Source organism: Nycticebus coucang, chromosome 22, assembly GCF_027406575.1.
Source record: "Nycticebus coucang isolate mNycCou1 chromosome 22, mNycCou1.pri, whole genome shotgun sequence".
NCBI lineage: Eukaryota > Metazoa > Chordata > Mammalia > Primates > Lorisidae > Nycticebus > Nycticebus coucang.
In genome coordinates this window covers 47,819,777-47,832,957 of record NC_069801.1, presented here as the reverse complement: position 1 = coordinate 47,832,957, position 13,181 = coordinate 47,819,777, and the positions used below count along the sequence as shown (strand labels likewise).

General features: G+C 40.2%; 1 protein-coding gene across 1 annotated transcript in view; it reads right to left on the bottom strand.

Moving 5' to 3' along the window:
- The window catches only part of C22H1orf185 (chromosome 22 C1orf185 homolog), a 114,326-nt gene that overhangs the window by 26,636 nt on the left and 74,509 nt on the right, over positions 1–13,181 (bottom strand). The window contains exon 3 of the mRNA XM_053575557.1: positions 6,359–6,464. Within this exon, the coding sequence (XP_053431532.1) occupies positions 6,359–6,464 (106 nt within the window). The remainder of the gene's footprint in view (positions 1–6,358; positions 6,465–13,181) is intronic.

Below are 13,181 nucleotides of genomic sequence, written 5' to 3'. Positions count from 1 at the left end.
CCATGGGATATGTAACACCAAGGGTGAAACCTCGCATAAACTATAAACTATGGGTGATAATGATGTGTCAATGTAGAGCCGTCAATTGTAAATTTCTCTCTAATAATAATAATGTCAATTGTCATTTCTTCTTTCAGAGGTGCTAGAAAATTTCCAAATTAATTCAAGAGATCATATCATGTTACTTAATGAGGTATTAACAATCATGATTCACTCATTCACTGGATTCAATTTTCTTAACAAATATTTATTGAGTACTTAATATGTACCAGGCATTATGCTGGGTGTTGTACATACAGTGGTGTGGGGAAAAAGCTACACTTATGAAACTGTCATTGCTCCCATGGAGCATAAATACTGTGAAAGAAGAAAGATATTAATAAAATAGTCACAAAAATAAAAAATTGCCCCTGTAGAAAGTGCTATCTGGTACTGTGTTTGTCACAAAGGGAATCAACCTGGTTAGAGAGGTCAGGGAAGGCTTTCTTGAGGAAGGGATGATTGAGCAGGTCATCTGAAGAAAAAGTCGTGGTTTTTAGGTAGAGTGTGTTGGAAGAGGGAAGATGTGAGAGTAAGACTATGCTAGGCAGAGAGAATGTCAAGTACAAAGACATAATGGTCAGATTAGGACAATGCAACAGCAACACAGAAAGAGAGAGGGAAAGGGCAAGCAGACCGCACAGGTCCTAAAAATGTTCTCTTTATCCTGACGGCCATGAGAAGTCCTTCAGAGTACAGTGGGTGTAGAGGCTGGGAGCTGTAATCTTAGCACTCTGGGATGCCAAGGCAGGAGAACTGCTTGGGCTCAGGAGTTAGGACCAGCCTGAGCAACAGCAAGGCTGTGTCTCTACCATAAACAGAAAAATTAGCCAGTTGTGGTGACGATTACCTGTAGTCAGGAGGCTACTGGGAGGCTGAGGCAGGAGGATCACTTGAGCTCAGGAGTTTGAGGTTGCAGTGAACTATGATGATGCCACTGCACTCTACCCAGGGTGACAGAGAGACTCTGTTTCAAACACACACACACACACACACACACACACACACACACACACACACACGGTGCCAAAAACATGTATACGCATTTAAAGAGAAAAAGCAGACCTGTTCATGCCTGTCGCATAATGGCACTAGCATTCATCTGATTAACGCCATCTTTTCAGTCAATGTCATACTACAAATCGCTACTGTAATTCAATTCAACTTGGAAAAGTAATACATAGATAACATCTCTTAAAATGGCAAATATATAGTGGGTATGGAGTAGAAAATAGGGATCAGATTTGCATTTGGAAAATGTCTGATTGAAATGTGGAGAAAAGAATGAAGGAGGACGATAGTGAAGGTGAGGAGTCAGTTATCTCTCCCACCGGGTCGGAAGTCTACGTTGGGGGTAATTAGGCCTCGGATAGGGTAGTGGCAGTTGTAACAGACAGAAGTGAATAGATTTGAGCCACTTATCAGGTAAAGCAAATAGAACTTAGTGACAGTTCAAATTTAGTGGGGAGAAGAAAAAAGATGCTTGAGTTAATGAGGCATGTCTTTCATTTTTAGGAAAAACTGAAAAACTCTCCTTGATTCCACATTTTCCGCCATTTATCAGTGCCTTCTCAAAGGAAAAAAATTCCCCAAAGAGATGACTATACTTGTCTCAATGTTCTCACCTCTCGTGTGCTGTTCAAAAGTGAGTTTCTGAACCCTTTCCACCACCAGAGCTGTTCACCAAGGTCACCAGTGCCATCTGTGTTGCCCAAGTCAAACTCTGCCTTCATCCTTCTCAACTCAAGTACCTTCAAAATAGCTGTAACCACCTTCTTGAAAGATTTTAAAAACGTTGACCTCCTTAAAGCTACACCTTTGTGCTTTTCACCCTTCTCAGACACTGATTCTTCTTGTTCTGCTAGATTTCTAAATGTTGGTGACAGTTGTAAGTTTTATTCTCTCTCTCTCTCTTTTTTTTCTGGGACAGAGTCTCACCTTGTTGCCCTCAGTAGAGTGCTGTGGCATCACAACTCACAGCAACCTCCAGCTCTTGGGCTAGGATGATTCTCTTGCCTCAGCCTCCTAAGTACCTGGGACTACAGGCGCCTGCCACAATGCCCGGCTATTTTTATTGCAGTTGCCACTGCTGTTTTAGCTGGCCAGGGCTGGGTTCGAACCTGTCACCCTTGGTATATGGGGCTGGCGCCCTACCCACTGAGCCACAGGTGCCACCCGTAAGTTTTATTCTCTTTCAACATTGAAATCTCCTCGGTTATTCTCATCCAAATGTATGGCTCAATTCTCTATATTTATCAAACCTTGGTCCCTGACTTGTCTCCTGAAGTTTGCACGTGTACATCCAACTGCCTATTTGACCTTTTCACTTGAATGTCTAATAGGCTTTCAAATTTACATGCAAAGCACAACTCCCCAACTCCCTTGGGGGAGTTTATTACCACTCCCCCAAGTTTCTCCCCCACTCTAATCATCTCTCATATCAATAAATGGCTGAGCTTAACTGAGCTGAGTAGAACATAATCTTTTCAGCAGCTTACAGTGAAGACCTAGGTGTCAGCATTAATTCTGCTATTTTCACCCAATCTATTAACAAGCCCTGCTGAGTCTACATGCAAAACCTATCCAACCTCTTCTTCTATCTCCTTTACTTCCATATTAGTTCAAGACTACAAGCTCTTAGCAAAACTATACAATAGCTTCTAACTTGTCTCTCTTCTTTCACTCTTGCTCGCTTAAAATCCAGGCATCACAGAGAAGTAAGAAGTACACCGGACGCAGTGGCTCACATCTGTAATCCCAGCACTCTGGGAGGCTGAGGCAGGTGGATTGCCTGAGCTCAGGAGTTTGAGACCAGCCTGAGTCAGAGGGAGACCTAGTCTCAGAAAAAAGAAAAAAAGCCAGGTGTTGTGGTGGGCACCTGTGGTCCCAGCTACTTAGGAGGCTGAGGCAAGAGAATCCCTTAAGCCCAAGAGTTTGAGGTTGCGGGCACTCTACTGAGGGCGACAAAGTGAGACTGTGTCTCAAAAAAAAAGGAGTAAGAAGTATCTTTTAAAAAAGTAAATCAGAACTCTCATACATCACTGGTGAGAATGTACACCCATTTTGTAAACCTGTTCAGCAGCTTCTTGGAAAGTTAATCATATGATCTAAAAATTCTGCTCTTAAGTATTTACTCAGAAGTGCAACATATGTACAAAAGATTTATACAAGAATGCTCATGGCAGCCATTTTCCTAAGAGCTAAAAACTAGAAGTGACCACAATGTCCACTCACAAAAGAATGGATAAACAGGGCGGCGCCTGTGGCTCAGTCGGTAGGGCGCCGGCCCCATATACCGAGGGTGGAGGGTTCAAACCCGGCCCCGGCCGAACTGCAACCAAAAAATAGCCGGGCGTTGTGGCAGGCACCTGTAGTCCCAGCTACTCGGGAGGCTGAGGCAAGAGAATCGCTTAAGCCCAGGAGTTGGAGGTTGCTGTGAGCTGTGTGAGGCCACGGCACTCTACCGAGGGCCATAAAGTGAGACTCTGTCTCTACCAAAAAAAAAAAAAAAAAGAATGGATAAACAAATCAAGGTATATTCATACAATGGAATACTATTCATCAGTAAAAACAATGAACTATGGATAAATGCAATATAAGTGAATCTTTAAATATTATGTTGAGTGAAAAAAGCAGACTGCGAACGTCCATATGACTTCATTTATATGAAATTCAGGAATAGATTAAAATCTTGGTGATAGAAATCGGAAAAATGTCTGCCTTTGAGGCAGGAGGTAGCAGACTGCGAACGTCCATATGACTTCATTTATATGAAATTCAGGAATAGATTAAAATCTTGGTGATAGAAATCGGAAAAATGTCTGCCTTTGAGGCAGGAGGTAGGGAATGATGCCTGGAGCATGAGGGAACTTTACAGGGTAATGGGAGGGTTCTATATCTTGACTGGAGTGGTAGTTCCACAGGTATGTATTTGTTGAAATTCATCACTGTCCATATAAACTCTATGAACTTTACTGTAATTATACCAAAATTTTTTTAAATTTATTTTTATTTGTTTATTTTTATTTATTTATTTATTTATTTTTGCAGTTTTTGGCCAGGGCTGGGTTTGAACCCACCACCTCCGGCATATGGTGCCGGTGCCCTACTCCTTTGAGCCACAGGCACCACCTATACCAAAATTTTTAAAAAGCATTATTGAAATGCAAAACAACTATAAGATTTAGATCCCTATTCAATCTGTTTCTTACTTGCCTCTTCAATCTCATAATTATTGTTTTCTCTCACTACAGGTTACTCACATTGGCCTTCTTTCTGTTACCTAAATAATGCCAAGATCAATCCCATCTTGCGGGGGGGGGGCGTCTTTGTATTTGCTATGCTTTCAGACAGGGGTCCTCAAACTACAGCTCATGGGCCACATGAGGCGGTGTGATTGTATTTGTTCCCGTTTTGTTTTTTTACTTCAAAGTAAGATATGTGCAGTGTGCATAGGAATTTGTTCATAGTTTTTTTTTAAACTATAGTCCGGCCCTCCAGCGGTCTGAGGGACAATGAACTGGCCCCCTGTTTAAAAAGTTTGAAGACCCCTGGTTTAGAAAGCTTTTGCATTGGGCAGCCCTGTAGTTCAGTGGGTAGGGCGCTGGCCACGTACACCAGGGCTGGTGGGTTTGAACGCAGCCCGGGCCAGCTAAATGACCATGACAACTGCGACAAAAAAAAGCCAGGCGTTGTGGCGGATGCCTGTAGTCCCAGCTACTTGGGAGGCTGAGGCAAGAGAATCACTTAAGCCCAAGAGTTGGAGGTTTCTGTGAGCTGTAATGCCACAGCACTCTGCCAAGGGTGACATAGTGAGACTCTGTCTCAAAAAGAAAAGAAAAAGAAAAAGAAAGCTCTTGGATAAGGTCTTCATATGTCCGGGTCTTTCTTTTAATAAGGTCTTAAACTTAAAACAACCTGTGTGTATAGGCATACCCTGACTACCTTTTCTATTTTGTTCATTATCTTCCCCCTGCCAGTGGCACTGCAAATCTATGAAAAAGAAACCTTGTTCCAAGGCCTAGTCTGGTGGCTCATGCCAGTAATCCTAGCCCTCTGGGAGGCCAAAGAGGGTGGATTGCCTGAGCTCAGGAGTTTGAGACCAGCCTGAGCCAGAGCCAGATCTAGTCTCTAAACATAGAGACTGGCCGTGCTATGGCCAGCACCTGTAGTCCCAGCTGCTTGGGAGCCTGAGGCAAGAGGATCACTTGAGCCCAAGAGTTTGAGGTTGCTGTGAGCTGTGACTCCATAGCACTCTACTGAGGGCAACAAAGTGAGATTCTGTCTCAAAAAAAGACAACCTTGTTTGACTTGTTCACAGTTATATTCTCAAGACCTAGAACAATGGCAAGCACCAAATAGATAAATAAGTAAATAAATAAATTCATTGGAAGAACAAATATGTGATAAGTTTCTGCCTTGTGCATCAGATGGGTAGTACATATTCATAAGCTGGGATAGGAACGGGAGAAGAGTGCATGCCGCCATGGGAAGAGCCTGTTACAATGAGCAGCTGATGTAAACACAGAACCGATTAAATAATTAGAAACATAAAAGTGTATCGTTGAAAGGAACTAGGTGCCAAATCATCTTTTTTCTGTTTCTGTCAAGAGAGTACTTTTAGTCTATACCACAACTGTCAGCTCATTTCTTAAATATCTGCTAAAGAAAGAGTGAGTTTCCCTTCTTTCTTTTTTTTTTTTTTTTAAAGAGACAGGGTCTTGCTCATTTGCCTAGGCTGGAATGCAGTGGTTTTGCCACAGCTCACTGTTAACCTTGAACTCCTAGGCTCAAGTGATCCTGCCTTACCCTCCTGAGTAACCAAGTAGCTGAGTCTATAGGCACGCACTTCCCCACCCAGCTAATTAAAAACAATGTTTTAGGGATGGTGTCTCACTATGTTGCCCAGGCTGGTCTTAGTCCTCCCACTGTGACCTCTTAAAGTGCTAGGATTATAGGTGAGAGCCAATAGAACCTGGTCCTCTCTTGATAATGTTTTTAATCTCTGAATTGGGAGTCAAATTTTAAAAAACATTCTACCTTTATGTTATAGTCAAAGCCACGTCTTCAGTAAAATAAAATAGTTCCTGTAATTCCTCAAAATCTTAATGTATGAATATTACTTTTACTAGTACTTCTTTTTTTTCTAGGCTACTTAAAAAATGTAATCCCTCCCTTGTCCAACCAAAGCATTTATAACCAAACCCCAAATTACAGAGTCAGTACTATCACAGCTATTTAAATTCAATACCATTTGAAAAAGTACTTCAATGAATTTTTAAGATTGAGGAAGTTAAACTATTATTCTAATCGCTCTTACCTTCGTTTGCAAATCAGGAACCACAAGGCTGATGCCAAAGCAAAGAAACCAATTCCCAAAGTAACAGCACCAGCAGCCAGAAAATAAGTTAAGTGGTTAAAAAAACCTATCCAAATAAATTATAAAAAATTATTTCATGCATTTTTCATTCTCTAGGTAAAATTAATTGACATAATATTTCAAATGATGTAACATAGTATAGTAACATAGTTAAGGCGTTAACTAGGAAATTTGGAGATCTGAATTCTAGTCCTATGCAATTCTAGTAACTTTGTTGATTAGGGCCCAGCGCACTTTTTTTTCCTTTCTTTCTTTCTTCTTCTTCTTTTTTTTTTTTTAATGTGGCCAGGATTTGAAACCTGCCACCTGCTTATCAAGTTTTCTTCCTCCCCAGTAGCTTTTTTGTTATTTCTCTAGTATCACTCCCAGCAGTCTTCCAACATAGGACATTTTTCATTTTAAGATTTATATTATTAATCACTATCAGGAGGTAGATGAAGTTAATAAAGTAACACATAGGAATTTTTAAGATCTTAGAAATCTTTTTTCTTTTCTTTCTTTCTTTCTTTCTTTTTTTTTTTTTTGAGACAGAGGCCCACTCTGTTGCCCTGGGTAGAGTGCTGTGGCATTGTTGTAGCTCACAGAAACCTCAAACTCCTGCATTCAAGTGATTTTCTTAACTTAGTCTCCCAAGTAGCTGGAACTACAGGCAGGTGCCACTATGCCTGGCTACTTTTTTCTTTCTATTTTAAGTAAAGACGAGGTCTCACTCTTGCTCAGGCTGGTCTCAAACTCCTGAGCTCAAGCAATCCACCCACCTCGGCCTCCCAGAGTGTTAGGATTATAGGCATAAGCCACCTGACCCAGTCTGTCTTAGAAATCTTTAAAAGTTCTGTCTTTATCTCAGGAACTGTAAAAGACTATAATCAAAAGCTAGCTGAAATATCACAATTTTGTAATTAGAAAAGTATATAGGAATGATATGGTGTTATCCTTTCATTTTGTAGATGGTAAAAGTGAGGTCCATGTAAAAAAGGGAAGTAACTCAACTAAGGTTATGCAGCAAGCTAAAGCCAGTCCTCTGTTTTTCCCCCTATTATTTCACCTCTGCTAACAATCATCTCAATGCTGGTATGTATTAAGAACAATTAGGAAAAAACAAAGCATGAAGCAATTATAGTCAGGTCAGTCAAGTCTTCATGAAGATTCTGAAATCTGCTACCTGAACATAAAGCAAACTGTGGAAAGCTTTCACAGAAGGCTGTACAGAACTTGAAGAACCTTAAGACAGCGGAGGAGTATATTACTTGGGAAAAAGATTGAGAAAAACTAACTGGAGATTTTTTTTTTAATTTTGCATTCAATTGTTTTAGTTTAAAGATTTTTTTTTTTTTTTTTTTTTGCAGTTTTTGGCCGGGGCCAGGTTTGAACCCGCCACCTCCGGTATATGGGGCCAGTGCCCTACTCCTTTGAGCCACAGATGCTGCCCTACTTTGAAGTTTTTATTTTATTTAATTTTATTGTAAATTGTATTTATTTATTTATTTAGACAGTGTCTCACTTCTTCACTCCCAGTAGAGTGCTATGTGGCAACATAGCTCACAGCAACCTCCAACTCTTGGGCTCAAGCTATTCTCTTGCCTCAGCCTCCCTAGTAGCTGGGACTACAGGCATCCACCACAATGCCCGGCTATTTTTTCTTTTTTAAATTTAGCAGGCCCAGGCTAGGTTCGAACCCACCAGTCCCTGAACTTGTGGCTATCGCCCTAACCACTGAGCTACGGGCACCCCTGGAGATGTTTTTATGTGAACATATTATTATGTTCTACTAAGGATATGTCATGATAAAGACTTTGTTATTTCCGTATTTTTATTGTTTCCTAAGTAATTTCCTGCTTCAAGATAGTGCCTCTAAGATCTTAATTTTCTTTGAGTTCAGAAATGTCTACATTCAGGAATTAATGGTACAGAATGAGTTGTATAAAATTATTTACCAAGGTGATACTTTTAATGTAAGAAACTCAAAATACTCCAAATTAGGAAGACAACTAAGTTTATAATGATGTTATGTATGAAAAATATAGTATCCTTTAATTCTTTATTGCAGGGTTTCTCAATCTTAACTCTACTGATCTTTTGGACCAGATAATTCCTTGTTGTGGAGGATTGTCCTGTGCATTGTACTTAAAGATGTTTCCAGACATTACCAAATGTGCCCTGACCAGTAAAATTGTACCCAGTTAAAAACACTGTAACAGCAGGATAGGGAAATACCAGATAATACTAAACAATGAAAGCATGAAAGATAAAAGCTATATTAAAAAAAATAAAGACTTGGTTACACTCAAATATAATATAAGAATCTCTATGGACAAAAGAAGAAATGCAACACAGAGAAACAAGTAGGGTTAAAACCACAGGCCTGCTGGACTCTGAGATGGAGAAGCAGAGATGACCCAGAAGAAACAGAGACCATCACTGAGACAAGACCTAGTCCCAAGTATGCTCTGGCGGAGGGAGTGAATCTGTATTACCAAAGTCTTTGAGAGAGGGGAGTCCCAAGCCACTAATAATAGATCAATTCAAAACAGGGAACCATGAGGAATCTTCAAAATGAAAAATCCCCAAAATTAATAAATGGAATAAACCTTTCTTTGAACATACAGCAAGAATTTTTAATCTCTCAATTGGGACTCAAAAGAAAGAAAAGAAAGATAATACTGAGAAAGTCACCCAATCATAAAAAGAATGAAAAATATGAAAAAGAAATTATGAGACATGGAAAACCTTAAGAGTATATAACATAAACTAAAAGGAGTCCCGAAAGAGAGAATATAGAAGTAGCAGGGAAGCAATACGCAATACTTACAGATACAACCTAAGATTTTTTTTTACATTAAAAAATATATAAGTGAAAAAATATATATATATAAGTGGCTGTACAGTTGAGGTGGGAGGATTGCTTGAGCTCAGTTCAAGACCAGCCTGAGCAAGAGCAATACCCAACCCTTCTAAAAACAGAAAAATTAGCCCAGCATCTTGGTGCACACCCTAGTTCCAGCTACTCAGGAGGCTGAGGCAGGAAGATCGCTTGAGACCAGAAGTTTGAGGTTGCAGTCAGCTATGATGATGCCACAGCACTCTACCCTGGGCAGCAGAGACTCTGTCTCAAAAAATAACTTTTTTTTAAGTTTATGCACAATAAAATTCACTTTTTCTTTTGGTGTGGAGTTCTATAAGTGGGGACAAATACAAAGACCATTCAATCACCACCACAACTAAGTCACAAAACAATCCCATAATGTCCCCCAAATTTCCACATACTACCTCTTTGGGGACACACATTAGCTGCTGCAACCACTGGCTATTTTACATCTCTAATCTCCATCCTTTGCTTTTGCCTTTTCCAGAATTTCATACAAATGGAATCACACAGCATGTGGCCTTTGGAGTCTGGTGTATTTCACTCACTATGATGCATTTGAGGTTTATCCATGTTGTGTATGTATCAATAGTTTGTTTCATTTTATTGCTGAGTAATATTCCATTTTATCATGATTAGGAATACACTTACTATACACTTACATATAGGTCTTTGTTAAAACATAAGTTTTTATTTCACTAGGGTGAATATTTATATATTCAAATTTACAAGAAAACTGCCAAACAGCCTTTAAAATTTATTTTTTGATGCCATGACTCAGATTGGCAAATTCATTCCTTCCTTCCTTCCTTCCTTCCTTCCTCCCTCCCTCCCTCTCTCCCTTCCTTCCTTCCTTCCCTAGTGTGCAGTGGCATCATCATAGCTCACTGCAGCCTCAAACTTCTAAGCTCAAAAGATCCTCTTGCCTCAGCCTCCCAGGCATGCACTACTATACCTGGCTAATTTTATTTTATTTTATTTTTATTTATTTATTTATTTTTGAGACAGAGTCTCAAGCTGTCACCCTGGGTAGAGTGTTGTGGCGTCACAGATCACAGCAACCCCTCAAACTCTTGGGCTTAAGCGATTCTCTTGCCTCAGTCTCCCAAGTAGCTGGGACTAAAGGCACCCACCACAACGCCCGGCTATTTTTTGGTTGTAGTTGTCACTGTTGTTTGGCAGGCCCGGTATGGATTCGAACCTGCTAGCTCTGGTGCATGTGGCCAGCGCCCTAGCCGCTGAGCTACAGGTGCTGGGCCATGCCTGGCTAATTTTACTTTACTTTTCTTTTTTTTTTTCCTAAGAGATAGGGTCTCCCACTATCACTATGTTGCTCAGGCTGGTCTTGAACTCCTGACCTTAAATGATCCTTCTGCCTCCGCCTTCCCAAAGTGTTGGGATTACAGGCATGAGCCATCACACCCAGCCTCAAGCTGCTTTGTAAAGTGGCTGTACCATCTTGCGTTCTCACCAGCAATATACAACAGTTGCAGTTGCTCTGTGTCATCACCACCAATTAGTACTGTCAGTTTCATTTTAGCCATTCTAATACATGTGCAGTAGCATCTCATTGTGGTTGTAATTAGTGTTTCCTTCGTGAATAATGATGTGGAGTATCTTTCCGTTTGTTTATTTGCCATGCACAGATGATCTTCAGTGAATATCTGTTAAAATTTTTGCTGAGTTTTAAGATATCCTTATACATTCTGCATACGTGTCCTCATATAGGCATGTAATTTGGAAATGTTTTCTCCCAGTCTATATGGCGTGGCATTTCAATTCTCTTAACGGTGTCTTTTACAGAGAAAAATTTTGGTGATGCCAAATTTAACTTTTTTCTTCTATAGATTGTGCAGAAGAAAAGAACTAAGAACTCTGTGCCCAACTTAGGTCACAAGATTTTCTCTTATGTTTTCATATAAAAGTTTTGTAGTTTTATGTTTTACATTTAATTTATGATTCATTTAAATTTATTTTTTATAAGGTGTGAGGTATGAAATAAGTTATTTCTTACTCCTTTTTTTTTGCACATGGATGTGCAATCTTTACACTAGTTGTTGAAAAGATGATCTTTTTGGAATGGGTTACCTTTGTCACTTTGTCAAAACTCAGTTATCTAGGCCAGGCACAGTGGCTCATACCTGGAATCTTAGTGCTCTGGGAGGCTGAGGCAGGTAGATTTCTTGAGCTCAGGAGTCTGAGACCAGCTTGAGCAAGAGCAAGAACCTGTCTTTAAAAATAGCCGGGTGTTGTGGCAGGCACCTGCAGTCTCAGCTACTCGGGAGGCTGACGCAAGAGAATCGCTAAAGCCCAAGAATTTGAGGTTGCTGTGAGCTATGATGCCACAGCACTCTATCGAGGGTGACAAAGTGAGACTCTGTCTCAAAAAAAAAAAAACCAAATAAGTTACCTATATTTGTGTGATTCTATTTCTGTTCTCTTCATCCTGTTCCCTTATTCTGTGTTACCTATCCTATCATCAAAAAGTACAGCAACAATAACATGTAACACTTACACAGCAAATACTATATACGGTGTATGCCAGCACTGTTCCAAATGTTTTTAATGTATTATTTAATCTCACATGTCTATGAGTTAAGTACTATTATTTTCCCACTTTGCAGATGAAAAAATAGATAAGGTAAATTGAGGGTAAATAGCTTTCTCAAAAGCATACAACTGGTAAATGGGGGAACAGTAGCAACTTCCCCCCCATAGAGACTAGGTCTCCCGTGTTGCCCAGAATGGAGTGCACTGGCACAAATATAGCTCACCGCAATTTCGAATGCCTGGCCTCAAGCAATCCTCCTACATTAGCCTCCTGAGTAGCTGAGACTATGGGTCACAATACTTAGCTAATTAAAACATAATTTTTTTTCAAGAGATGGGGTCTGTTCTATTGCCCAGACTGGTCTCAAATTCCTGGCCTTAAGCAACCTCCCAAAGTGATGGAATTACAGACATGAACCACTGTGCCCCACCTAAAAGAAACGTTGTTGTTTTTATTTATTTATTTTTTTGAGATAGCATCTCACATGGACGTCCTGGGTAGAGTTCATGGCATCATCACAGCTCATAGCAACCTCAAGCTCTTGGGCTCTAAAGATGTTCTTGCCTCAGTGTCCTGGGTAGCTGGGGACACAGGCCTGCACCACCATGCTAGACTAGTTTTCCTATTTGTAGTAGAGATGGGATCTTGCTCTTGCTCTGGCTGGTCTCAAATTTCTGAGCTCAAGCAGTCTACTGGCCTTGGCCTTCCAGAGTGCTAGGATTATATGTGTGAGCCACCCCGCCCTGCCCCACTACCTAAAAATTTAAATATTGCTAAAGTACTTCCTTTTCTGGATTGGGGAAAGAAGAGAGATACTGAATATCTTTAGATTTGGTCAGAAAAACAGTTATGTATGGGAGTTAAAAATTTAAGGGTAACTAGGGGGGCATTGGCTCACAACTATAATCCTAGCACTCTGGGAGGCCAAGGCAGGAGGACTGCTTGAGAGCTGGAGTTGGAGACCAGCCTGAGCAAGAGCAACACTCAGGCTCTACCAAACATAGAAAAATTAGCCTGGCATTGGGGCAAATACCCAGGGAAACAGAGCAAGACTGCGTCTCAAAGAAAAAATTAAGAGTAACCAAAGCAATCTACAGATTCAGGGCAATTCCTATCAAAATGCCAATAGAATTTGTCACAGAAATAGTAAAACAATCCTGAGATTCATATGACACCACAAAAGACCTAAATAGTCAAAGTAATCCTGAGAAAAATGAACAAGTTTTGAGGCATCACACTACCTGTCTTCAAAATATACTACAGTGCTATAGTAAACGAAACAGCATAGACCTGGCATTGAAACACGATGGAGCAGAATAGAGAACTCAGAAATAATCCACATATTTACA